Raw genomic sequence first — 27332 nt, forward strand, 5'->3', positions numbered from 1 at the left:
CATATCTATTTGCACACATAATCATATAAAACATGTTGCTCGTGGAACATACAATCCTACTACAATATAGATCATATTGTTATTACTCTAACTCCTATCATGTACTGGATGCCAGCAGTATATCAGAATTGTCAGCATGGCTAAGACATGCCCATCTAGTTTCATTTTCTTAATGTCATAACGTGGTGTCACAGGGACTTTGTGAACATTCTAGAACCTTAGGTTATGAGTTCTAATTTAGAACTGTAGTGGTTCTAATGAACATTTAAATAGATTTACGTAAACACTAAAATCTTTACCTTTTGCTATTCTAGAAAAAGAGACAAGGGAGAGGGATTTGCTTTCACAAGGCTTGTTAGGCAAAGTACTAGGAAATGCTTGACCAGCTACTTACTACATGGTGTGCTCCTGTATATATAAATGATGTGCCAGAAGACCAAGGAATGGACCCACAGATGACTATCACTCTAGTGCTCTGAGTTAGAGACCAATTTTGGAGAATTTCAGGACTAGCAGTAATGGGATAACTTAGAACAAGTCTATATCATGTCCAGATTTTGCTTCTGTTCAGTATTTATCATGCTGAAGAGAGAGAATTCACTATTCTATGGTTCCCACTCATGATCATTTTTTGGTATTTTCTAATGTAAAGGAAGCAAAAATCACTTTTTAATGTGGCCCTATTGAAAATGCTCACCCTTATCAGGCTGCGGTCATGTTCAATAGAGTGAATTCCAGGCCTATGATTGGCCTTCTCTATAAATTTGACCCTGATCAGTCCACATGGAAGAAAGTCCAAACAGACTGAATCGCCACATAAGCTTTTTTGTACTGTGAGATGAACAGTGCTGAAAATTAAACTTTCACTTTCTGCAGCTAGGACTATTATAATCTCTACTGTTTAGCCCACATATTAGTCCAAGAGAGACACCCCTCCCCCCCCCCCCCCCCCCACTCCCCATGGGAATAAAGTTACCCTCTTTATGCACATTCAACAGTATCAGCCATATTTACTCATTAAACTTGCTGAAATTCATCACTTTTCAACTTTTCACCAATCAAATTCTGGTGAACCTCAAAAGCGTAAGTTCCAGGACCATGGTTGGCCTTTGCATGAAGCTTGAACTTGATCTGTCCACTTTAATGAAAGTTAAAGTGCCTCTGGATGAATGGACAGATTCAACCATTGTATAAGCACTTTACAGTTGTTTTGAAAAGTGCTAAAAATCAATAGGGTGGGACGGATACATTTATCACCTAATTCATGAGTTTAGAATGTAAACGTTGAGGTAATTTATAGGTCAGTGTCCCTTCAAGGAAAGCACTAATTGGACAAGAGCTAGATAGACAGTGATGGAGAGAAAAAGTAATAGAAGATGGAGAGAGAAAGAGAAAATGCAATGGGAGAGTATGCAAGGGTCATACAGAGAATGGCAGGGACAGAATGTATTCCTGTCTCTTGGGCTTATAGCTCTGGGACCTAACCATAGGGTGAAAGGGGAAGGCTGGGGATGGAAGGGTACACGCAGATCCCACAGAGATTTAAATTTTATATGCAGGACTTCTAGCTTGGTTTCTTGGTTGCCTTCTTCAAATAGTCATTTGGAAGGATTCTTAGGGGGTCCTAAAAGTCCTTTCTGTGTTCCAAGTGGTGCCTCTGCTGGGGTTTATTCCAAATAGGTACAGGTAACTCCAGCCATGAGCATTTATTATGTTCAGCAGTAAATACTAGCGACTGTATAAAAATGGAAGCCACCATCTTCCTCTTAGTAAGTTCTTGCTGCTACATTTCCAGTGAAATACGCCTTCAACTTCAGAAAGTTGAACTTTCCCATCTCGTGTCTTCGGTGGCAGTTTTATGACCAAGGCTACAACCCCTTAGACTTCCTTGAATTATGAGGCCTGTAGGCAGCCATTTGCCGGGGGAAAATGTCAATAAATCCATATTGCTTGGCTTCGCAATATCAGAATCCAGTCATTCTACCTATATGTTTTTAATGGTCAGTGTGAAATGTGGAGGTGGGGAAAATGCATCCGTTTTGAGAAAGTGTGGGTTGATGTATTCCTCTACCACGATCTCCTCCTCCTCTTCCTCATCCAGGTTAAAAAATGCCTTCAGTTTTTCAGGCATGATGATGTCCATCATAATTACCAGCACTCCAATCAGCACACATAAAAGGCCTGAAAAAAAGAACAATAATAAGTAGCTGTGTAATAAAAGGAGCCCATGTGATACATTACTCGGTATTTTTCAGCCAATCAGGGGCGCTATTCTGGAAGCATTAACCTATGAGTTAGGATTTTCATTCTTTCCGCTAGTACTGAAATATAAGTGGCTAATGCACAAAGCTGTGAATTTACAGAGTCAAGCCTTATTCCCCTAGCCATCATGTCCAGTGTGACTTGGACAAGTCACTTAAAGTGCCTTTTTCCTTGACATGGATCCTCTTTTGCTTTTACATTAAACACTGACTGACGTGCTCAGGGATAAAACAGATAGGGCTGCTTTTAAAATAAAATAAAAGTATTTTATTTTTTATAAAGTGCCCTCACTTAAGAGAAACACTACTCATTCCCGTGACATCAATATTGAGGTCAGGTGGATTTAACAGAGCAAAAAATAGTCCTCCTTAGCCCCTTGAATTTTTTCTTAGATGTATTACTTCATCTAGATACTAAATAAAATGACCTTCATACTAGGCATCATCGGTATATGTTTGCACATTTATTATTCAGCCTTATAAATAATCATCGGCCATTATTCACTGTCTTTGATACTCAGTACTTTTTATAATTTTTTAATGAAATTTAAAAATATCGAGTCATAATAGACTTATCTTGTGTAACCTGAAAAACACCAAGAGGTCCAATAGCCCACTATAAATTCAAATGCCCAACACGGGACTGCGTTTCGAACTAAGAAATTTTCTTCTTCAGGGCGCAATTTTTTCCAAAGGAAAGCATTATGGCATTCCAGTGAATTTAGCAATAGTTGCGTCTTACAGGAAATGATGACATTTCCTGTCTTATTTTATATACATTTTTATGTTGCATTTTATGCTGATATGTTTTAAATGTTGTAATCCACATTGAATATAAGAAATTGTGGAATATATAATGGATTAAATAAATATTCACTCTGTGGTCTTTTCCTTCCCTCCGGCCACCACTAAGATCATTTTTTTTTTGTCTCTCCCAGGCATGCTTTGATTCTGCCACTGATTTTATTCTTATTATTTCTGCTGAAAGACTGTTCCAGGTAGGTACCACCTTCTCAGTGAAAAAGTATCTTCTCAAATTCCTACTGAGCTTCATATAATGACCCCCTTGTCCTTCAGTTTAATTGTTTGGAAAATGCTTCCCTCTGGTATACTACTGAAGCCTGCTAGATATTTGAATGTTTGCATCATATCTTCCCTTTCCCTTCTTCTAGAAAGAAGATCTCTAGCTCCTATTAAAGGTTAATTTGCAAAAGGTTTCAGCGCAGAAAACTGGAAGTTACGTGTGCAAGTAACCTGTAGTATTTTGCAAAATCCAGAAGAATGTGTGGTAAATGTTAAAAGGAAAAATGTGCGGCATTCTAGGGCACATAGGTTAGTATTTTGTAAGTGGTATGCATGCATACATTACCGAACATGTATGCACGCTTTTACAGCTGCTAATTGACTCGTGGAACTGACATTGCACTTATCTTTTACATAGAACCATGACAGGAGAAAAAGACCATACAGGCTATCTAGACTGGGAGATCTGGGTTAAGAGGCAGAGGGTCAGGATGAACTGCTAGAGGTGTTGGAGAACTGGTGTTTAAAAGCACATGCACAAGTATTTTCATAAGCAAAATACGCACTGACAGTAACTTTCAAACCAGCGCGCTTGTGCACAATTGCGTGTATACGTCGGTCCATGCCCACGTATGCAGCCATTTTATAATTTTATTTATTTATTTAGCATTTTTATATACCGACTTTCCAATAACAGAATTACTGATCAATTCGGTTTACATTTTAACAGAACAATAACATTGACAAGTAAATGTCTTACAAAGAACAGGTCGATATAACTTGGATAAGTAAATATGGGGTTAACCAGTAAAGATACATTGCCTAATATAGGTATAAGTAGAAGATACAGTGCCTAATGTAGGTTAAATAAACAGTTGCTAATTATAAGACTAGGTTATGTCTTCGACTGCCATAGATTAAGTGAGTTCTATAGATGATCTAAATAGCTCTCAGGTGGGTAATCATTGGCCGAGATGTTCCACAGGAAGCTGTTATGGGAAAGCTTGGTTGAACAACCAAGTCTTGAGTCTTTTTTTAAATGTAGATGAGCATTGCACTGCTCTGAGTTCTGGTGGGAGAGAGTTCCAGATTTTGGGGCCCGCTGTAGAGAAGGCTCTTTTGCTTAATGCTGACTTCATCGGTAGTGTATGTAGGTTGTTTTTATAGGCTTGTCTTACTGGTCTGGAGGAGGTGTGGAATCGGAGAGGGATTTTGAGCTTGAGTGGCGCCAAGTTGTGTAGAGCCTTGTGGGTTATTGAGAGCACTTTGAATAGTATTCTGAATTTCACAGGTAGCCAGTGTAGGGTTTTCAAAATAGGTGATATGTGGTCTCTTTTATTGGACTTGGTTAAGATCCTTGCTGCTGCGTTTTGCAGCATCTGTAGGGGTTTTATGGCGTTAGCGGGGAGGCCTAGTAGAAGCGAGTTGCAATAATCTATTTTCGTGAGAATGATAGCTTGTAGCACTAAACGGAAATCTTGGAAATGGAGGAGAGGTCTCAACCTTTTCAAAACTTGTAATTTGAAGAATCCATCCTTTACGATATTATTTATGAGAGATCTGTAATTCATTTGATTATCAAGGATAACCCCTAGATTTGCGTGCCTGTGCGTGCATGTTATAAAATAGCCTGGCCGTGCAAACATGTACCCCAAATTTTAAGTGGATGCGCACCTGTGTGCACAAATCCTGCCGCGTAAATCGGGGGATTTTAAAATGATGCCATTCCCAGTTTCACCAGTTCGACCCAGTTTGCCCAGTTAAGAGAGAGGTCCTCAGCTTCCCCAGTTTGATAGCCTTCACTATGCCCAGTTAGCTTTGACCCTTAAAACCCTGCAGATCTGCCTAGTTTTCTTTACATTTTAACTTACACAGTCTCCATAGCAGAAGTAAAGTTATGCGAGCGGGGAGCTCGGCGTGCACGGGTTTCATATGTATTTATGCGCACATCTCAGGTTCGTGCCCTGAAACGCCCATGCCCCTCCTAGACCATGCCCACGCCCTGCCCCTTGTTGAAAACTTTCTAAATGTGCGCACTGTAACATTTACGTGTGCATCTGAGCGCTTTTTAAAATACATCAGCTTGCACAAGCCCGACTTATATTTGCGCAACCCCCGATTGATGTGCATGTCAGACTTTTAAAAGTCACCTCATACTTGACTTCATGCATAAATTGTGGTACTCACACACAAGTTACAATTATTCCATGTGTAAAATATATAAGTGTACTTTTGTAAGCTATGTAAAAGTATGTGGCTCCGTTTATTAAAAAAATGTTTGCATACTGACACGTAAACATGTACTTTTGGGGCAGACATTTGCAGTATTTTATAAACTGTGTAGCTCCTGCTCAAAATTTATAAAAATGTGTGTATGTGCTGACTTATGCATACTGCTGAAAATTACTCTCCCTATCTTTCTATTGTATGACTTATAGTGTAGACTATGGACCATTCTGATGGCCCTCCTTTGACCCACTTCTACCATCTTAGAGACCTATAGATGTTCTACTAGTGATACCTCTCTTTCAGGGCGATGCTATACTGTGCACTGAGCTAGTGCACACAGGCTAAGGAGCTCTTGGACGTGCTGGGCTAACACCCGATGCAATAAGGGGATTAGTGTATCCAAAATGTGTGTCCAAACCAGCACATAAGCTAATAGCGCCCAATCCACATAAACGCATGTAGATGAGGCTATTAGCTATTACTCCCGCAATGCAAAAAAAATCCCTGTGCGCCTGATGTGCACATTTTAACATGGAAAACTTAATGCAAGCCCCAGGGCTAGCGTTAAGACTTATGCGCGCCGAGATGTCTTAAAAAAAACTCCTACAAAGCCACAAAAAAATCCCCAAAATACTGCTTTTCTGAGGAGCAGGAAGCAGCATGAAAAAAAATGTTGCAGGCAGTTAGGTTAGGGAAAGGGACGCCCGTTAATTCAGCGTCTATTTTCCTAACCCGTGGCTCTGTGCACACAGCCACTTCTCCTGGGCGCCCGATGCCATGGACAGGCAAGGGATGCACAATTTATCCCTAGCGCATCCTTTTTAGCGCGACCCCCTCACTTAAAAAAAATGCATCGTGTGCCCAGGAGAGGTGGCTGGGCGCATGTTAGGAGAGCGGACGCTCAATCATGATCGCCCATTTTATGCAAGCTGATATTGCATCGGCCTGACTGTGCACCAAAATATGCTTCATTTCCATTTGTTTCAGAATAGAAAAAAGTCCCACCTCTCAGATATTTAGAAACTGAACCCTTCTCCCCAGGCCTCTCTCTATGCCACCCCTCCCCTTGTCCCCACCCCCAGTGGCTTCTTTACTTCATCCATGGAGACTCCAAAGATGTGATCCCGCTCTGCTGGGCCGTGGCGATTTTCTGCCAGGCCGTGCCAGGTCACCAACCCAATAACCTTTTTTGGAATTGCTTCCTTTTCTCTATTGAAGGTCGAAGCTGCTGCTGCTGCACTTGACCCATAACCTTTTTTGTTTCGACTGTTACCACTGCTGCCGGACCCCGTATTCAAAATGATGCTGGCTGGCATTTTGTAACTTGATAGTTCTTCCCTTCCATCAAGGATTTGGCCCTTGAAATTCTGCATCCTAAATTCATGATTTTGCAGGGAATTGGTGTTTAAAGCATAGTTGCCATTCCCTTGACAAGCTTTTCAATTTTTTTTAAAGTCTTTCTTTTCATATCTACCCGTTCTACCGTGTCTACTCTGCTAAAAGTACGGTAACCAGAGCGAGCATCTTGCAGAGCCCAGTATACACTGAACAAATTGTAGATAAGAAACAGTATCACGTTAATGCTGGACTCTGAAACTAGATCTGACTTTTGAACAAACAGCCTACTAGAATTTAAAAGATTATGGAATGGGGCCAGCTCCATGTCTCAGGCTATAGTGGCATTCACTGTGGTACAGATGACCTAGGTTTATTGCCCCACTACGTAGTGTAGGTGGTGCGCTATAGCCCAGGAAGACAGCTACTGCCACTGTGGTAGTCCATAAAGCCAAGTGGTACTATAGATAACTTATTTCATATTTAATTTATTTTTTAAAATAGTTTTATTTTCATATGCAGTATTTGAAAGATAAATAACATCTTATATAATGTTATTTATGTACACCTCCTCCATAGTTACACCTCCTCCATAGCAGAAGTAAACTTACGCGGTACCTGGGCTGGGCGCGCACCCCAGGCACGTGAGTATTCACGTATGCATCTCTTGTCCCCGCTCCGGAACATCTCTACACCCTACCTAAACCAAGCCCCTTTACGAAAGCAAGTGAGATGTGCGCCCTGCAGGAGATGCGCGAGGGCAGCGTTTAAAATTCGCTGGGCACGCGTAAGCCCGACTTGTGAATGCATCCCCCCTCTTAATGCACACGCTGGGCGTTTAAAATCTACCTCTTAATGAATGCAGTGCTGGTCACTGCCATGCAGAAGACCTGCGTTTGATTCCCGGACTAGGACTCAGGATGCTATGGAGGCAAGGCTCACAGTCCCTGGCAGAGAGAGTCTTGGCCATCGCTCAGTGGCGACATCTAGTGTTTGAGCTCTGAGTCCATATTACTGCATTCTAGAAGGAGCAGCAATCTGAAGCCCCTAACCAAGTGCTATCACTGCAATAACTGGGCTAAGTAAGTTGGAAGGAATATAAAAATAGGGGGGAAAAAAGCCAGAGTAGTTGAAAATGAAGAGTCATGGCACCATAGTCCAACGGAGGCCAAAGGAGCTCTTTGAAACGTCCTTGACTGTAGGAACACTGAATAAGATCTCCGATGCTGAACCAAGATTTCTCCTAGGCTTGTAAATCTCAAATAACTGCTGTAAATACTTTTTCCCTTGTCTTTGGTTTCCCTTGTACACTAAGGGGTCGATTTTAAAAGGCGCACGCGTGCGTCCATGTGCAGACGGCTCCCGGCACGCGCATATGGACGCGCCAATTTTATAAAATGAGCGTGTTGCCGTGTGCCTGTGTGGGCGGGTGCTCCATTCGCATGTGCGGGGGGGGGGGGGGGGGAGTTTTTCAGTTACGTGCAGCGACGCGTTCAGCCTTTTTCCCCAGTTCCCTCCCAGTCTGCTCCATTACATACAGTATGTACTAATATGGCCACTAAAGACATTATAGAGTACAATGCCGCCCACTCAAATCTGACATGTGGCAGTGCCACAGATACAGGTCAGGCTCAAGTCCACTACCAACCTGTTGCGAGAGTCAGCCAGAAGGATCCCCCAAAGACCGTGTGCAGGGCTGTTGTGCCAAACTGAATGGCGCACATTGGAGAGTTCTTCACGGTGGAGAACGAAACCAGCGAGAAGATCATAAAGGCGGCTGTAACCAGGATCATGTAAGCTCCGTACACGAACATCGGCATGGAGAACAGCACATTGGAAATGAGCCAGGTGCAGAAGGCCACCCTGTAACACACAGAACACCAAGACATTCATGCCATTGCCGAATCTGTGCAAACTCTGAAATGCCGGGAGGGTTAACACATTACTCCAGTAGCCTCCAGGTTCTCATCTAGACTGTGGAAGGAATTTAAATCCTTACTTTATTATACGCAGTAATTACACTCTGGATATACAACAGGTACACTTAAAATAAAAAAAATTGTTAACCAGGGTGCTGTAAATACCATGTCACCAAGATAGCTGTGAAGAAATAGTTGTTATTCATGTAGTAATGCCGTTAAGCTAACTAACTGCATATATTGGGCACAGTAATCCCATAAAAATATAGGGTCCTTAATTACTAAATCTAGTGTTGTGTGCTTTGCAGCTGCCATATAACTGGGAGGCCCGCGGGCTCTGCGGTGTACTTTACAAGCTGGAAGTGTATTGCATGCAGCCTGGAGCGTCTGAATTTGGGTAATGTACAATAGCAGGCCCGCTCCTCATTCCCTGATGCTCAGTTGCTTTTTCTGCGTGTCAGAGGATTCTGGATACTCTTGGAGGTCCCACAAGCCATTCTTCCACTCCTCTTGTATTACAGAACCCCCAGGCTGCCATTACGGGAAATCTTTGTAAAATCTTTAATCAGGAGATATTATGCAATTGCAGCTCTTGATCAGCAGTGTTTTCTAAACTTTAAGCCACGCCAATTATATTACATCCCTGTTGCACTGCAAAGGATTTAGGGGGAATGAAGCTGCCAGGTGACTGTCCCTTAGAAACCGTGGACACCTTCCTGCCCAGCTCATTGCTTTTCAGACATGCTAGAGTAAGTGACCAGGAATTCTCTTAATTGCAGTGACTAAATTATTATGGGTTATCAGCTGGGAGCTGAATGATATCACGTAGGGAATGTAGCTCGTGTGGTGCATGACATCGAGCCAGAAGTAAATTGCTGTGCTAGGTTTAACCGACCACAGTCTTCAGAGCCTTGCAAAGCACATTAGAGATTATAGTTCACGCTTAAGGAAAATAAAGACATCCAGGCAAAGCTTAATTTGGTAACAGAAAGGAAGTGGAACAATGGCGTAGGAGTGGAGACAGGGTCCAAAGCTGGCTGTGAACTGTGGAGAGGTGAGGGAAGGAACAGGTGCAAAGCCTTTCTTACCCACACACATACTCACTCTCTTTCTCACTCTCTCTCTCTGACACACAGACACACTAGCTCTTACTCTGACACAGACACATGCACATACACACTCCTGCTGCTCTCTGTCACAGAAAACTATTAGCACACACACTGGCACAGGTTCAGGCACACACAGATGCTCTCTCTCCCTCTCAAACACACACACACACTCTATCTTTAGCCCCAAAGTAAAAAGGTGTGCTCAGCTGTGCATACATGTTTGCACCCAGTTGTATGCACATTTTTCTGCACATAGGTTAACTCCTTAGCACTCAAACATTGTTTGCACAACCATGAGTAAAATCTATGCACACAAATCGGCACGCCTCCATGCAAATCCCACGCATCAGCTGTTGCCCTGCACTGCAGAGAGGCACCTAAGGTTTTCTTATTGCTGGAAATTTAGCTCCTGGCGGAGTAAAGTTTCTGGGGCTAATATTAGTCTGTGCGGCTGAACCTGGTGTTCATGGTGCAGGGTTCCTGTACTTGGAATTGATGCACAGAAACACGATTTGTGCAGAAATGATGTTTGATGTGCAGAGATGTTTTGTGCACAAAGAATATGATTTATGCCCAAAACCTTTTCTGTGCAGAAAGTATGGTTAATTCACATAAATCATGTATGCGAGCTAAGTATTTTCTTCTGTGTACATTTTTGGGTTAGTGCACTATTTTTTAACTCTTGGTGCATTAGCATACCATTAGCTTACTGCATCGGGAGTTAATTCTTGTTTTTGTTTTAGCATGAGTAAAGGGAGAGCCCAACTTACAACCATATCCATGGAACAGCATCTCCACGAGTAAGTGGATATGCAAAGATCAATGCTAGTATTTTAAAAATTGTGTAGTGGGAACTGCACTGTTTATAATATTTATTTATTTATTTATTTTTAACTTTTATATACCAACATTCTTGCATTAAATGCAAATCATGCCGGTTTACAGTGAAACAGAAAAAGCAGGAAAAAATTCCTTAGTCGAATACAATGAAACAGCTTAGTTAACAAAGGAAACATAAAAATAAATTTTTACATATACACAAAGGTTTGCACGAAGGGGTGCACAACGGGGAGAGCCCCTTTGTCGCGCGACGCCTGGTGTTGAGGCTGTCTTAACTGTCTGATATACCACATAGTTCTGCTACAAAAGTACACGTTTTTCGGTCCATGTGTACATTTCCAAAGCAAGAAAATGCATACTTTCTCTACTCATTTTATAAACTTGTGCATATATATTTTACATGCAAAATAATCATCACACTGCATAAATGAATACCCATAATTAAACGTGGAAGTATTTTGTAAAGTACGCATCAGTATTTGGAATCACCAGTTCGTCAATCCCTCCACCAATCCTTCTCTGGCTCACCTAGACCCCCACCAGTTCTCCCAGACCTCCCACCCATAAACTGCAGTCAAAAAATAATTCCAATTTCGCCTGTGCGAGTCAATAGGAGTAAAAGTATACGAACAAGTTCCGTAATGCATATGTGTATTTATCTTACAAAACAGCAACTACCACACATATTTCTGCATCCCACCCTTGAATGGCCCTAGACTGCCACTTATTTTTCATTGTAAAATATTGATGTGAAACTAAAAATACACCAGTACTCTCGATGTTTACAAAATAGCATATTCGCTATATGTATGCTATTTTTACATGCGAAATGCCTTTGAACATTTCACCCCAGCGGGGCCTCTGCTAGATACACACACACTTCAGCTGTTTTTCTGCTGCTCATGTGCTCACTCAGCAAGTGCCACTCCTGCCCCCTTCCCCTTCCACCACCAGTGGGCTGGCTAATGAACAGTGACATGGCTTCATCTTGTAAAGTTCTTGTGCCTGCTGCCAGCCCGTCCCCAGTTTACAGAAGCTGCATTCCCCCTAGACACTTTCTTACCTCTTGTAACATGGAAACCTCACCACGATGGCATAGACACTCCGTGCCGCCCCTCCCCCCCCCCCCCCCCCCCCCCCCGGCTCATCCCCTCCCTTCCTGGGACTGTAGCTTGCCTTCCAGTTCTCCCATCCCTGGTGCTTTCTCGTTTGCCTGTGTCCTGCACCAAATCTGCTGCTTTTACCCTGACGGGGCTCTGCTCCACCTACTCTGGCTGGCATGGGGATCAGAAATGATCCAGCTGCACACTCGGCTCTGCTCGTCTTTTTCTGGGGGAAATAAAATTTCGTAGACACACATGTTTCAGCAAAGCAGAAAAACACGTAACAAAGGGGGTGACTGATGCATACTTTTTTTGCACTTTCCCATTCGTCATTTCATTTAAGAGCAGAATAACAGAAACTTTCTCTAAGTTCTCCCTTCCTTCCTGGCCTGTTTGCCGGAGCGATGCTCTATGACATCACTCTCATTTCTGAATCAGGTTGCCAGTCCTTAGTGGGAACACTAACATCACCATTTTGGGACCGACAGTTTGATAATGGATCTCCCAGTTAGAACATGCCCAAAAACCCAACGAGTAAACTTGCTTATTGAGGCCAAAAATTCCCTACCAGCCGTAACCTGAGACCGCTTGAAATGTGTGCTGATGGTTCCTTGTGAGCAACTGAGCAGGAGAAAGAGATAAAATGCTTCTGAAATTGCCACTTACTTACAGAAGCAGATGATTACATTTCTGTTCGCGAATAGAAGACCATATGCATGCAAGCTGAAAAATATGTAAGATGGTAATGCAACATCAGAGGCAAGGGACAGGCGGGGAGGAAGGAGCAGGCCCTATACATCCAAGGAAAGGATGAAGGAAGATCTCTAATTATGACGTCTCTGACCGTGCAAAAAAATAAAAAAATAGACATCTTACTTACCACATAGTAGCTGATGCGTAATGGCCTGAGATTCTGTACTGAATGTGGAGGCCACAGGGACTGCTCTGTGTAAATTTTTCTGCGATGTACAAAATGGGGTTTGGGAGACCTTTCTGCAGCCCTTCATGGTATTCCTCATCGTAGTCTGTTCCGAAGCTCCAGATGAACTGCTCGTTGTAATCGATGGTTTCGTTGATCTGATGCACGGGATTTCCTGGAAAACAAAACCCAGTGTCCCCTGAGCACTCGGCCTATAATGGAAGTGGGCGCCATACACACGATCCTCTCATTGCACCACACAGCGGCTGGAGAAAGCTGAGATAAATCCACTGCCAAGCCCAGGCTCTGTGTTGGGTTTTTTTTTGCCTGAAATCCAGTGTCCCCAGAGGAGTCACTCTACACTTTCTGTAGCCTATCAAAAAGCACATAGTAAATGGGAGCACTTTAACGTTACAGCAAGGCTAGAAAATTCATTCTGTGCCATTTCATGTGTGTCCCAAGTGTGAAGCTATGTTTTTGTTTGTGATCCTTTGTCCGAAAACTTGTCACTGCCATGGGCTGAGCCATGCAAACATCTTCCCTCTCAAATCACTGAACTTAGTAGCTTCCTTGTGATTTGTAAATCAATCAGAATAAAAAGTTCACAGATCTCATTTCAAGGCATCTTTACCCTGTTTACATATCATGGGGGTTGCATAAGGCAGTACAAGAGGCTTATGATAACATAGTAGTACTAGTTGATTGCAGAAAAAGACCAACTGGTTTATCCAGTCTTCCCAGGGTAAAGGGTAGAAAAACAGGCAAGGCTTCCGGCAAAGATCAAGTGATGCCCACTACTGAACATTTTAACAATTCAATGTACTCAAAGTTTAGGGAATGTACTCAGATAATTCTAGCCTTGGCCAATAGCTCTTTAGCTCCTTTTTCTGAAAACATTTTTTTTTCTCATTTGTGGTATGATCTGATTTTGTCACTTATTCAAATATCTGAAACTTTTTTATGTTTCTTGAAACATCCTCAGTCAATAAGACAATTTTTTTTCTGAATCTGTGCATTATTCAAGGTTTGTTCACAGGATGCAAAGATGGAGAGCTGAGATTGTGTGACTCTACACAACCCATAACATGAATACCCAGTAAAGAACAAAATGATTCACCTTCGCTCCTTTCTCAGCCAAGATCTGGACTAGCCATGGCTAACCTACAGCACAGGGGCATTCAAAGCGAGTCCTTCAGGGCCACACACACATGTGTAATTTTTCAGATTGGTCAAATAAGCAAATGAACCTAGATCTAAGACCATGCATATTCAAATATATCTCATGAATACTTCAGTATAGGAGTCACAGACTTCTGCTATAGAACAAATGCTGAAAATACAACTCATTGCTAGTTCTACTGGCACAGCCCACAATGGAAATGAGCAAGGCCCCACTATAAGTGGGACCCAGAATCTAATAATTCTGAGTATTTAGTGCTTGATGGCACCTGAGTTCAAAAAGGTTCACCATTACTGATTAGTTCAATACATTTCAAAAATGTTCACTGAAGTGGTAGAGATCATGAACAGATCAGTGTGTTTAGCATCTGGTATTGCCCTACATACTTTGAATGTCTCAATATTAAATACCCACCTGTTAATGTGATATTGACCCCTGCTAGTCCAACTCGCAGACCAATATCCGCATTCACAACGGCGTTGCTGAAGGATTTGTAAGTGGTGTTTGTAGAGACATAGCCAACCTCCCAGTCGCTGGTGAAATTGACGGCTGCCAAAAAGGTTAGTAGTGGTCATTAACAAGACTATGGATAGGCCAGCAATGAAAACATGCAAAGATGAAATGCACAAATTCAGATGCATGCAAAACAAAGTTGGATAACCTGAAATATAATAAAACCCCATGACATGTTTTGTTCTATAGTAGCCAAAATAAATTTGTCGCAATATTACTGGCAGATAATGTCTTGCCTACCCGAGTTAAATTAAAAGTAGAGCACATAAATTAGCAGCAGTCAATTTTGAAATATTTGTCCTTGAGAAATTGTCTTGAAAAGCCACAGTAACCCTCTCACTGAGTATCATGGAAGTACTGCATGGATCCTTTGCAGATTCTGATGCTGGACCAACAAGAACATTATCCAAAGATGATGTAATTCAGTGGTTCCCAAACCTGTCCTGGAGGACCCCCAGTCAGTCGGGATTTCAGGAGCAGTACATGCAAATCTCTCATGTATATTCATTGTGGAGATACAGAAACCCGACTGACTGGGGGGGCCCCTGGGAGAGGTTTTTGGGATCCACCGATGCAGTGCATGAAAGTTTGAGAGCAAATAAGTTCCCATCTTTAGATATACTGCACTTTTGCAGAAGCAGCCTATGTAATCTCAAAAATGTGTTTGTTTATACAACAAACGTTTAAATGCTGACAAATTAAAGCTTCCTATACAGTATCATCTTTGGATTACATTTACACTGCAACGAATCTGATTTTCTCCAGAACCAACATGACTATCGCAATGTTATACCACAAAATGAAACCATACCATTGAATGTACAGTGATATTTAGAAGTGTATCTAGTGATTCATAGATATGAAAAGATAGATATATTTTCCCTCTACCATGTAGCAGGTTATGGTAAAAATAATTTAGCATTCTTTCTCCAGTGGGAATAGTTGACAGTGGAGACTATCCAGGCCTGTCTGACATGATAAAGCAATCAAGACCCAAGTGTCTTTTCAGTGAAATCGGTGCCCGTGAAAACCCAGGGCCACCACCACTGGCCTGCAGTGCTGCTTCAGTGCATTCCAGTTATGTAAATTAGAAATAACAATTGCTTTGGGCATGTCAGAGCGCATTAAGTTAAACTCTGAAGTTAAACAGTGATGTTCTTAGAAGTTCCATAGACAATAGTTGTTTTGGTTTCAGAGAATTACAATTGTTCTTTTTTTTTTTTTTACATTGTCTGGAATTTCTTGCTTTTGTTTCTGTTCATCTTAAAATCAGGGAATTCAGAGGGAAAAGTGCTCCTTGTTTACAATGCTGAGATCGTGTTCAAAAGTCAGCGTTCCAACCAATGCATTATATGGAGAACTTACCAACGATGACGGTGCCGATGAAGAGGCTGGTGATCACCCTGACAAACCAGAACAGCCTCTATGAGAAAGAAGTGACATCATGTTAATCATTGACTCCCTTTTTCATTCCATCTTCCTCACCCAGAAGCCCATCAACAAAACCTTCTCCAAGGTGATACAATTAGAAGAAGATTTTTCACAATTTTTTATGATGGGGTCATCATATCTTGGCAGTAGACAAGTATGAAACACACATTAGTGAAAACTGCCATGAATTAGATCACAGACCCTTCAGTATTGTAAATATATCTTTTTGTGTTAGTCCATCTCTCCCATTAAAATTCAAATGTAGTCAATAGTTTGATTTTTTCAGTAACAGAGTGATTTTTTTCAACAAATATATAGGCATAAGGAGGACACGAAGACCTTCACTTCAATCTTAAGAAGCACTACAAAGCCTTCTTACACATAAGTCTGTTTTGCATAAAAATGAACCTCAATCTTCAGTCAGGGTATCTTGCATTTGATTTCAGTTTGCATCATGCCAGAAAGAAATTCCTTCTGGAGCTAGCTTGTAAGGTGCAACATATAGAGGTACGCTTTGAAGATCTTTTCAATCAGGCCAGTGGCGCGTGAGACAATTGAGATTATTTCTGTCACGTTTTCCTGGACTCTGATTACATCTCTTGGATGGTCCACTCGCTATGTAGTACACAATAATTATCTGATACTAACATTTCAATTAGCAATGACATTCTTGTGTTTTTCTCTTTAACCACTATAGAGTCTATGCAATACAGCTCAGTGTGCAAGCTAAGACCATTTTAGTATACATGCTAAACTAGGGTCAGTGTGTATGTGGTGTAAATGAAGGGATATCAAATGCAATGATTTAGCAAGTGCACAGGAAATAGCATGGTATACTTTCCTCCAAGCTCTATTCACTATGTGCATAGAGCTTGGTAATGCTGAAAATGTAACATCTATCTCGAAGTAGATGTAAAATCTTTACCATGCACACTAAGACATAAAAGTGTCTACCTACCTCTGGAAATCCTCCATGCTAACTGGTCTGGTGAAACAGCCAGTTAGCATGGAGGATCCTTTTCCCTCTGAAGAATCTGCCCCTCCAATTATCCTGAACAGCATGCAGTTCTTCCCCACCTATCAGCACCATCAGACATCTACCCTCACAACCCTCTGGAGATTGCCCCCCTCCGACCTTCCTCTGACCCCTGACCCTCAACAGGAAGCTCCTGCCATTCCCATCCCTCCAGAATGAGGGCTTACCATTCCGCGAAGCCTCCCTTCTTCCAAAGTAGGAGGAACATCAAAGACCTCCATTCCCACACCCCTGCAGTAGCTAAATAATGGCACTAGGTGGCACTTCACTACACAATAGAAGAAGCCCTGCCTAGCAGCATCATTAGGTGACTTTAGCAGTGTGGGCAGGAGGGCTTTCACATTCCTTCTGCCTGTGAAGATTCTTGTTCTATTTGACCCAGAGTTGCATATCTTTGTCCTTATGCTAATCAATAATGGCCCGCATCTGGATGACTACCCAGTACCATTGAAGGTTGGGAACTCCTAAACCTCCCCTAATGGTAGGTTGATACATTACGTCCCTCCTTATCCGTGGTGGTTTTCGTTTGAACCTTCCAGAATGATCAGCCCTTATTACAGAGGGGTGATAGAAGGGCAAGGAGGGGAGGGATCACAGCTTCATGTGGGGAGAGGGGTGCTTTATGTTAGGGGAATCTGAGGGGGCACGGTGGAGCTGATCTTCCTTGTTGGGGTTGGATATCTGATGGCTATAGGGGATAGTCCTGATGGTGAGGTGCTGGGGATGGGAATCAGGAGATTGAGCGGATATTGTTATCAATGGGAATTCAGGGGGAGAGGAAATCCCCCATGCTAATTAGACCTTCATTTTTTGTGTTACCTTGCACATTACTATGAGGTACACACCTTGAAAGCAATTGTTTTTAACATCTGTACACTAAAAATGTTTTGATAGCACATTACATAAGAACATAAGAAATTGCCATACTGGATCAGACCAAGGGTCCATCAAGCCCAGCATCCTGTTTCCAACAGTGGCCAATCCAGGATATAAGTACCTGACAAGTACCCATACACTCTATAGATCCCTTGCTACTGATGCCAGTAATAGCAGTTGCTATTAAACCCAGCTACACTAAATTATTGGTATGGGAATAGGCCATTGATTGTAATTACTTCTCTCTGCAGTTCTCTCAACCTCCTGATCCCAGTGTTTCTCTGCTACTTATGTGTCAGTATGGCTTCAAGGGCACCACACTGATGGGTCTCTTTTAATTAAATGTATCTTTTCCTCTGTCTCTGATCCACTTAGCAGCGCCTCCTCTGCTGGTCTCCCCTTTCTTCTTATATCTGCTACTCATCTGAATCTCCTCAGTGATGTGCTCAGCTTGGGGGGGGGGGGGGGGGGGGAGAGGCTGCAATAAATAAACTTAGCACACAAAGAAAAGATGCAGCCAAACAAGATAGCAAAGGAAATCGCTTAAAAGGTGGACAGCATCCCATTATGCTTCTATACAGGTCCACTTTTCCGGTGCCCTTGCTTAACCTCTGAGGCCCATTCTTATGCTTCCCAACCATCCTCATTCTCCCCTTCCGTTCCTCTCTAGCAAAGAACAGCATTCAAGGTCCTACAGAAATGCTCAGATTCTACCCTGGGGAAGAAAATGTTCAGGACCCATTCAAAAGGATAATTAGCGATGGCTGCCGGAAAACGACTCGGCCTTTACGCGGCGAAACGTACGCAACGCGCGTCCTTTCGCCCAGGTAGAAGGTTAGGCAGAGCCAGGAGTGCGTTTGGAAGGGAGGGAAGAAATGACGCATGCAGTTTTATATTTTCAAATCTAGCTGTGCTATTTTCAAGGGGAGAAGTACCTGCAGGAAAAAGGAGGCGCGAATCTCTGTGGGTCTTCTTTTCACTTGCACCAGGATGGGACTTAGCAGAACCGTCTTAACCTGAAAGTTCTCGGCTAAACCCAGTTGGGTTTAATGAACTCCAAAAATTGAAATTTGTGTGCTATGAAAATAAGCTTTTGAAAATAAGATTTTGTTAAGGTTCTCAGCTGGGTCCAGTTTACTGCACCCTGACCTGGTAATATTCAGCCTAGGAGGAGCCTGAGAGATGCCTGCTGCACACTGCGCAACCCCATCCTCTCACATATTCTTCACAAGGGACAGGAAGAAAGTGTCACTTACCGCTCTCCCTCTGATCCCAGGAAGTATGAGAAGAAAAGAGCAGGCAAAGGTCAAGAAGACTATAATTACAATCATCAGATCCACATCAAAAAAACTTATTTTTCTTTGCTGAGGATAAAAAGGGTAAATTCCATTGAAGAGCGTCATCTTCGCGTTTCAGCTGGAGGAGCACCTAAAGAGAAAGACAAAGAGACAACGAGTAAGTTTTATGCACTGCTTAATTAGAAGTGCACTCACTGCTTTGTGAGAATTGCCTGGCGGACCTTTAAGTGACTGCATGAGTTTGGCCCTTGCGTATTTCATAAGGAATTTGATTGCTGTGTCTCGCTGAGGTGCTGCTGCTCCATGAGAGTGGAACACTTCCCTTCAGATTATTATATTTAATATAACATTTATATAATAATATGTATTCATACCAATCAGTTACTATTCAATATCACTAAGCACACCTTTTGTGACCTATATACTTGCAATATTCTTATTATTGTAATTATCTGTCAATTAATTCTGACCTTCAAGAAATCTACATCTGCTTTTGTTCTATATTCCCAAATTGTAAATATTTGTACTGTTAATATTGTACTATTACTCTTGATCCTCCGGCCCCATGCGCCCCTGCTGAATTTAGTTTATTTTAATTATTTAGTTTATTTTAATTATTTATAGTTTTTATGTTGATCAGCCATGTATCATTATATAATTATTTTGGACTGTAAAGCTTGTTGCTAATTTAATGTTCATTGTAAACCGAGGTGATGTTTGCTAACGAGCCGCGGTATATAAAAACCCTTAAATAAATAAATAAATAAATAAGTAAGTAAATAAGTAAATAAATAAAATCTCCTTGGAGTTTAGGTATTTCTGCTCTTCTGCAGTGTAATTCAGGACCAAGGAGCCACCAAGTCAAACATTTTCTAATGAACTCGGTACAGATCTGCAGGCACTTTGGGAAACTCGCCCACAACAGCAAAACGTATTACAATGGTGAGAGGGACTGCCAAGGCTCCTACAGGTTTAGAAACCCGGGGCCTGATTTACAGTAGACTAGAATCAGAGGCACAAGCTATGATCAAGCCTTTGATAAGTCGCTTTGTCTGTGAAGCTATAACTTCTGCTTTAGGTAATATTTAGCTGCATGGCAAGTTAGAGAATTTGGAATAGCTTGAAAGGTTGGCTCTGTGGGAGATTATAAACCTCTCTAGAACATTTAGATAAATCAGTAGAGATGTTTAGAAATGGTATAAAAATTTTAGAGCAAGCTGAAAATTCTGTAGGATGACTATCTAATCCCCCGCAGATTGGCTTGGCTACGTAGGGAAAGGAAGGGTCAGCAGTAAAAAGGGAGGTAATATTGGTTGGTTCTGAGACCAGCTGCTTTACGAAGCAGTCATTTACGATAGCTAGAAACGCAGAGGTCAATATTCAAATGCCACAAGTTATCCATTTAAGTGGCACGTTTTGACATATTCAGCCACTTATCTGGCTAAATTATAGCCAGATAAGTCATTATGGGTCAGATTTTCAAAGGATTTAAGCGTGTAACTGCTCCTGCGTGCGCTGAGCCTATTTTGCATAGGCCCGGCAACGCGTGCAAGCCCCGGGATGCGTGTATATCCCGGGGCTTTGTGAAAGGGGTGGGGCGGGACTGAGGCCTCCGGCACAGCAGCCATGCCGGGGGATCGCGCGCCAGGCGCAACTTATTAAACAAAGGTTAGGGGGGGTTTAGATAGGGCTGGGGGGTGGGTTAGGTAGGGGAAGGGAGGAGAAAGTGGGGGGGGGGGGGGTGGAAAGAAAGTCCCCTCCTATTTCGGAGCGGCCTCGGAGGGAACAGGGAAAGCCATTGGGGCTCCCTAGGGCTCGGCGTGTGTAAGGTGCACTAGTGTGCACCCCCTTGCGCGCGCAGACCCCAGATTTTATAACATGCGCGCGGCTGCGCACGCATGTTATAAAATCAGGCGTACCTCTTAAAATCCGGCCCTATATATTTATTTAATTTGATTCATTTAGATTCCACCTTTCGGCGCTTCAAAGAGGATTTAGCTTCAAGCACTGTAGGTATTATTTTCTGAGTGCTAGGAGCGCTATGCTTCAGGTGCACATACAATATCTTCCCAACAGGAAGATAATCACTGCAAATGCCTGTCTTACTGCTGGATTACTGCCTGCATGTTTTTTTCCCTAACTCAGGGATAAGAAATTCACAAGCAGCTAAAGCAAGGAGGTAATCAAATTCAGTCTAAACTCACACAGGAGATCCTCTGCTATGTCCCTCCCTGAGTCATTTATCACAGCCCACTGACATCAGCGAGCACAGAGTGAATGAGGAAGAGGGCACAGAGCAGATAAGATGCCCACCCTTTTACATTTATGACAGTAGGCAAGACAAAACCAACATCTCTTACATAATATAATAAAACTTCTTTGGAACAATTAACATTTTATATTTGAGAGCAGCAGCATAATTAGATTGCAGTGTATATGTAATCAAAAGCTTATGGTTCTTCTTTCACAGAGATTCGGTGGCCAGGAAGGCATGTGAAATAGCAAAATTATGGCAATGGCTTCCTTAAAAAAAATTGAAATCTGTTACTGAAAGGTGACAGCCAGGGCATAGATGACTAACAGAGCACACTGAATCTGGGTGACCCACACTTGGCGTGGAGGTGAACACTACATATTTTCAGCAAATCAAAAACTCTTTGAACCTCCTTGGATCCATGGCCGGTCTATCTGATGAGACGACACAACCCAGGAATTCTATAACCCATTTTTCAGAACTGCACTTCTCAAATTTGGCAAAAGGTTTGTGAACTCTGAGGTGGTCAGGACCAGGCTCGTATGGCTTCTATGTTTCATAAGGTCTCCAGAGAACCTCAGGATGTCAGTCAAATACATACTGACAAAATGATCTAACATACCCTAAAAGATATTGTTAAATTTAGGAATGGAGAACTGCAGAGTTCAAATAGCATAACCAGGTCAATAGAGGCTCCTGCAAGTGAGTTTAAGGTTTGAACGAATCCTTTTGTCTAGATTTTCCTTCAAATATTTTTAAATATCTTCTGGTCTAATTGGGAGTATATTCTTCCAAATAGGACCTCTATTTTTTATTGGGGGGTCTATTGGGCTATCAGTGTTTCCCAGACACCAAAATTATCTATCTACATACAATTCTTAGGCTCTCTAGAATGGTGTCTGTTGTAGTATGTGGCATGTACATGTACGCTCCTCATGTGACTACAAGCTTGCGTGGTGCAAAGAGGCTCCATCAGGTGGAAGGACAACAGGGCACACACATTAGAGAGAAGCCATGCGGCCTACAGGGAGGCCCATTGTGGTTGGATGAAAGTCTTCCCAAGCAACAGTTAGTTATTAAAATAGTGTGAATCAAAATTACTTTTCCCACCCCCTAACTCACTAAAAAAGAAAAACTTTCATAGACAAATGAGGTAGCAAATTAAAGGATTTGATATGTAGATTTGCAGAATCCTAGTCACTTTCAGATGTAACCTCTGATCTAGCCATAAAATTGAAAAAAAAAAGAAGCTATCATATATGCACTCTAATGGGAAATAAGCACTTTATCTCTCTCTCTCTCTATATATATATATCAATATATGTTCATATAACAAATTTCAAAGTCATTCCACAAGGAACAGGACTTATGGATCTGTCACTTGTATACTGAATATCTTTTTTATTACATTTAAGCAAATTCTGCTATCTCACTGCATAGAGGTTTTGTCATTTTTCTTAAAGTTTGGGAGGGGAGAATAAAATCAAGCTCTGACTTCCTGGAACATAGTCCAATTGCACCCAGTAAGCTGGTGAGGCCAGGATAAGACAGCTAAGCCTCAGGCCAGGAAATGCTGTAAAACTCTGGGGACTCTCCTTCTTGCTTCAGTCTTCTTGGGAAGCAGGAAGCAGACGTGACAGGCGCAAACTCTTATCTTGCACTAGTACCATAAATCTAACAAGGAAGCAGTAACACTATGTGCAATCGAAGGAGGGCTTTATTTAGAGAATTTTTATATTCCACTTTTTCAAAAGAAATGCTCAGAAAAAAAAGGGAACACATGAGAAAATATTAGAAAAATAAATCCAAAGAAACAAAATACAAACGTAAAAAAAACCAAACCCAGCTAAAATGCAACAACCAACAACATAGACTTATTAGTGACTAAAAGCAAAGTGAAAGCAATAAATATTCCAAATTATGCTGGCCGCTAAACAATATGCAGCCAAACCAAGGAGCAGTTTATACAAAACCTTGACTTACTTGCATTCTCTATCTCATATCTCCATCTCATATCTGTATCTATTTCCTATGTAGCCAATGCCTTTATGTAATCTGCCTTGGGCCCTCCATCAGGAAAAGCTAAAATATCAAATGCTTATGAAAGAAAGAAAGAATGAAGGCTCATTAGCCAGAGCCTTGGGGAAACTACTAGCAGACACAGACGAGCAGCAGCAATATAAATATTGCTGAATCCCTGTCCCAGTCAGAGCTCTCAGAAGTCAGCAGAGGAATCAGTCCAGTTTCCTGCGGTTGGGACTTCTCTGTCTCCTGTTCCTTGCTGCTGTACTTTGAGTTTGTATTCTAGGTCTAAGCTTTAGGCTAGTGAAGCCAAAGGAAGATAACTGCAGAGGATTTTCTAATAATAAAGTTACCGGAGTTGGTAACAGCGCTGCTCTGTGTTCCTATACTTGCAAGCAATAAGCTAACAGGTTGTGAGAAGTGAGTGGATGTGGCCTGTTGCATTTTGAGTAATGTGCTAGTTGCAGCTATTAAGACAGATGTTAGCTCGCTATTCATTCTGAGTGCAAAAAAAAAAAAAATAGCCATGAATTTCATGAGTTTCCAACTAATATGTAGAAGTGTAGTTGCACTGTTAGTTCATTTGCCCTAGTTTGACCTGATTATTCTGTTTAGAGATGAGAAAGCGAGTGTTAGTTCCTGAAACCTAGACAACAAATGTACAATATTTATTGTATGTGCAATAAAAGGGTACCATCTTGCATAATTTTTTTTTGTTTACTGACCTTTATTTCTGTGCAACTAGCATACATAATTGTGAAATTATTTATTCTGTGGATTGCCTTTATACTATATTTGTGGAGGCAATTTGCCCAGTGCCTACTAGTCACACATTGCAGCGCTCACCATTTCCTGCAGCTTGCACTAGAGTTCTGTCTGCTGCTGGCATTGAGAAGACATGATAAAGACATTCATTTGCAATTTTATTTCTTCATTTTACATATTTTGGATAATCTATCAAATTGATTTGAACCACTAGAGCTCTGGGCACCCCAGCCTTTGAAGAAACTCCAGCTATCCCTGCTTTTATCCGCAGCTTTTCCCAAGCAAACAGGCCGATGCAGAAAGTAACTGTGTTCAGCTGAACGCATGGTTTCCCCACGCATTTTCTGCACACAAGACTTACTGCCAATGCAACAAGGAGTTTTGTGAGCAGAAAACGTGTGTTGAAAGTTGTGAGTCCTGCTTAGCACCCTCGTATGGAAATGCCATGCAAACGAGGGCATTAAGCAGTACTCCCCAATGCAGAGAGGTGCGCTGGCACTAACATAGGTTTTGCTGATGTTGGAAACTTTACTCCTGGTCAGAGGTGGAGTTAAGTTGCAGTGTTGGCACAAAAATCCAGGGACAGGCGAAAAATAAATAAGCCAGATAAGTCCATACTGCCACTTAGCCGGATAAGTACAGACTTATCTGGCTATCTGATCCGCAGTTGGCCACCACAACTTAGCCAGATAAATATGGACTTATCCGGCTAAGTGGCCATGGTTAGCCAGGCCATATAGTAAGTGGCCCAGATTCTGTGGAGGGAGTGTTTTTGATGGCATTCACTCCTAATGCAAATCCAAGGCTTAGAGCTCAGGCTCAACAACCCTGCTGTGGTGGAGCATACATCTCTGAGGATCATTTGCTTTATTCTAACATAATTAGATTATCTGGGGTGCGATCTTCAAAGTTCAATTCTGCAGGACCCTTGATCTGAAATGTTTTTCTTTCCTTCTGCCTTTAACAGGAGATGCCCTATGGGGGAAGCAGAACCTAACCCCTATATATATTTTTTTTTCTAAAGGTCCCATTGTTACCGGGATATTCCCATGGTAGAGACACGCATGAAAGGCTATGCCTGCTCCTTTAGATCTAAGATCTCACAGGTCACAAACCATTTGCAGCAGCAGCCACTCGGCACAAGCGCTCAGGAAACTCTAGCATCTCGCCCGAGTTTTGCTGGGCTAATTGTCTGAAGCTACTTCCAGAGTAATAATAATTATCCTTGGGAAGCCCGCCCCGAGGTGGGGCGGGCTTCTCTAAGACTCCATGCGGGGCTCCAGAGCAATGCCAGCTCTCCCGCAGGCTTCGGCGCAATTCGCCCAAGATGGCCTGCAGGGCTGCCCGGCTCTGCCCCGCTTGCGCGGGTTGCCACCGACCCAGACCACACTTGGCAGCACGTTTTCAGAAGACTGGTCTACTTCCCAGACTGCGAGCTTCACAGCGCTTCATGTACCATGACTAGCGCAAAAGAACCTGCCTGTCATTCTCTCAGAGGGATGACCTTACTTTTGTGAAGGATGCTTTTCTGCACACACCCGATGATAAATCGTGACCGCACGGGGCCAACCACAGCAGGAGTGCGTTAACAAACTACGGGCAGGTGCGCGCACTGTGCCTGCACATCTGCCACTGCTTTGCCTCTCTCTGTATATAAATAAGAAATTGTCACATTTTTCTCCTCTTGATTGGGAACACAGGAAATCAAAGTTGCCGAAAACGGCTGCTTTTTGGTACGGGCATTATTCGGCTTGTGTGCAGGGATCAGACCCCCAAACCCTCGGTGCCATCGCACACTGCCTCGCCCTCTCAGTGACATCATACAGACGCACTACTCCACCCTCTCGGTGACATCACACACACTCTCCCAATCCGTGCTCCGTGACGACACCCGCACCTCCACCCCGCCCTCAGAGATAACATAGATCCTGGTTCAAGCCCTCTGGCCTAAGGGAGGAAAGGAAACAGAACAATGTTTGCTTGAGATATTTGCCTGGCCCTGATTTACTAAAATTGCATGTGTGTGACGGTCAATTTCAACATAGCTGACTTCGGGTCAAAGTGTGTTGAAATATGCAGCTCTAGACGTCTGCCATAAGGAAAGGGAATGTTTGAAGCCCGAAGCTCACGGGCTTGTCAAATGCTTGCAGCCTTTATCTTCCTCCTTATCTCTGATAAGTCTGACACCTCCTCCCGCTACCGTTCCCTGTCTTACTAAAAATCCTACCAGCTCACTGCCTATGATGCTTACAGCTCTCCTTAAATGGTAAAAAAAAAAGCTTGCCAATGAAAATGTGAGCAAAAAAAAAAAAAAAAGGCTAAAAACAATAAAAAATACAGATTGTTTTGAAGATGGGGACATTTGTGCGTACAGTTTTCCAGTGATACAATCGGTCACTAGAACAGGTGAACGCTGCAGGGAAAGCCCAGATCTCAACAAATTCTGCATAGCCACAAATGCAGCATCTGGCTACTGAATTTCCTTTTATCCGTGCCCCTCCACCTCCCATTTTCTTCCCTTCTTTAGAGAATAACTGGGCTAAGACGGGGGTGCAGAAAGACGTACTGGAAGATGTTGCTTCTACTGTCAGTAACTGTTCAAATCAACATCACAATACACATAAAAGTAAAAAAAAAAAATTCCAAACAAAATGTAGTGAGAAATAGAAAATTAAAAATAAGCAAATAATCCCTTGTTACATTTTTTAAGTGACTTTCAGCAGAAATGAAAAAGGAAATCAAGGGGTGATTTGAAAGTGAGCCATAAAAAAATTACAAAATGTCACTTTCATTAAAGTTACCTATTATTCCCTATCAAATAAGAACAGTAAGAATCTGTACATATAACACTACATAAAGAGAAGTAATTGAAAAGAAAAGCTGCTCGTGTCCATCTGTCATTCAATAACTACAAAAACGGTCAAGGCTAATGCCCCAGACTTGGTTGAATGGTTCTCAGAAATTGAATTCCAAATATGGACAGAATGAGAGCGAAAAAAAGCAAAAAAAAGAATTCTCAGTCAGGAGAAGCCAAAGCAGCAAAGAGCAATGCTGAGCTTACCCTGTGGCTTCCGAGGGTCTTGTGCAGCCGGCGACGATTTCTTTCACGGTCCAGCGAGTCCTGCAGGGTTTGCTGGAGTCCTAAGAGTGCCCCCTTCTCCTTCCCTTTTTATATACATCCGCTACACGGGGAAGCTGACCAAGCCCCAGGCGTCACCT

At 42.3% G+C, this 27332-nt stretch overlaps 1 protein-coding gene across 1 annotated transcript; it reads right to left on the bottom strand.

The window, feature by feature from the left end:
- Positions 1–965: 965 nt before the first annotated feature.
- On the bottom strand, positions 966–27297 carry LOC115075410 (dual oxidase maturation factor 1-like). Its single transcript, XM_029575757.1, has 7 exons — positions 27175–27297; positions 19031–19202; positions 15797–15854; positions 14333–14467; positions 12700–12913; positions 8497–8711; positions 966–2181 (listed from the first exon to the last, which is right to left on the bottom strand). The coding sequence occupies exons 2-7, from the start codon at positions 19175–19177 to the stop codon at positions 1985–1987; spliced, it is 966 nt and encodes a 321-aa protein (XP_029431617.1). The 5' UTR covers positions 19178–19202; positions 27175–27297; the 3' UTR covers positions 966–1984.
- Positions 27298–27332: the final 35 nt, after the last annotated feature.

This window comes from Rhinatrema bivittatum, chromosome 13, assembly GCF_901001135.1.
Source record: "Rhinatrema bivittatum chromosome 13, aRhiBiv1.1, whole genome shotgun sequence".
Taxonomy (NCBI): Eukaryota; Metazoa; Chordata; class Amphibia; order Gymnophiona; family Rhinatrematidae; genus Rhinatrema; species Rhinatrema bivittatum.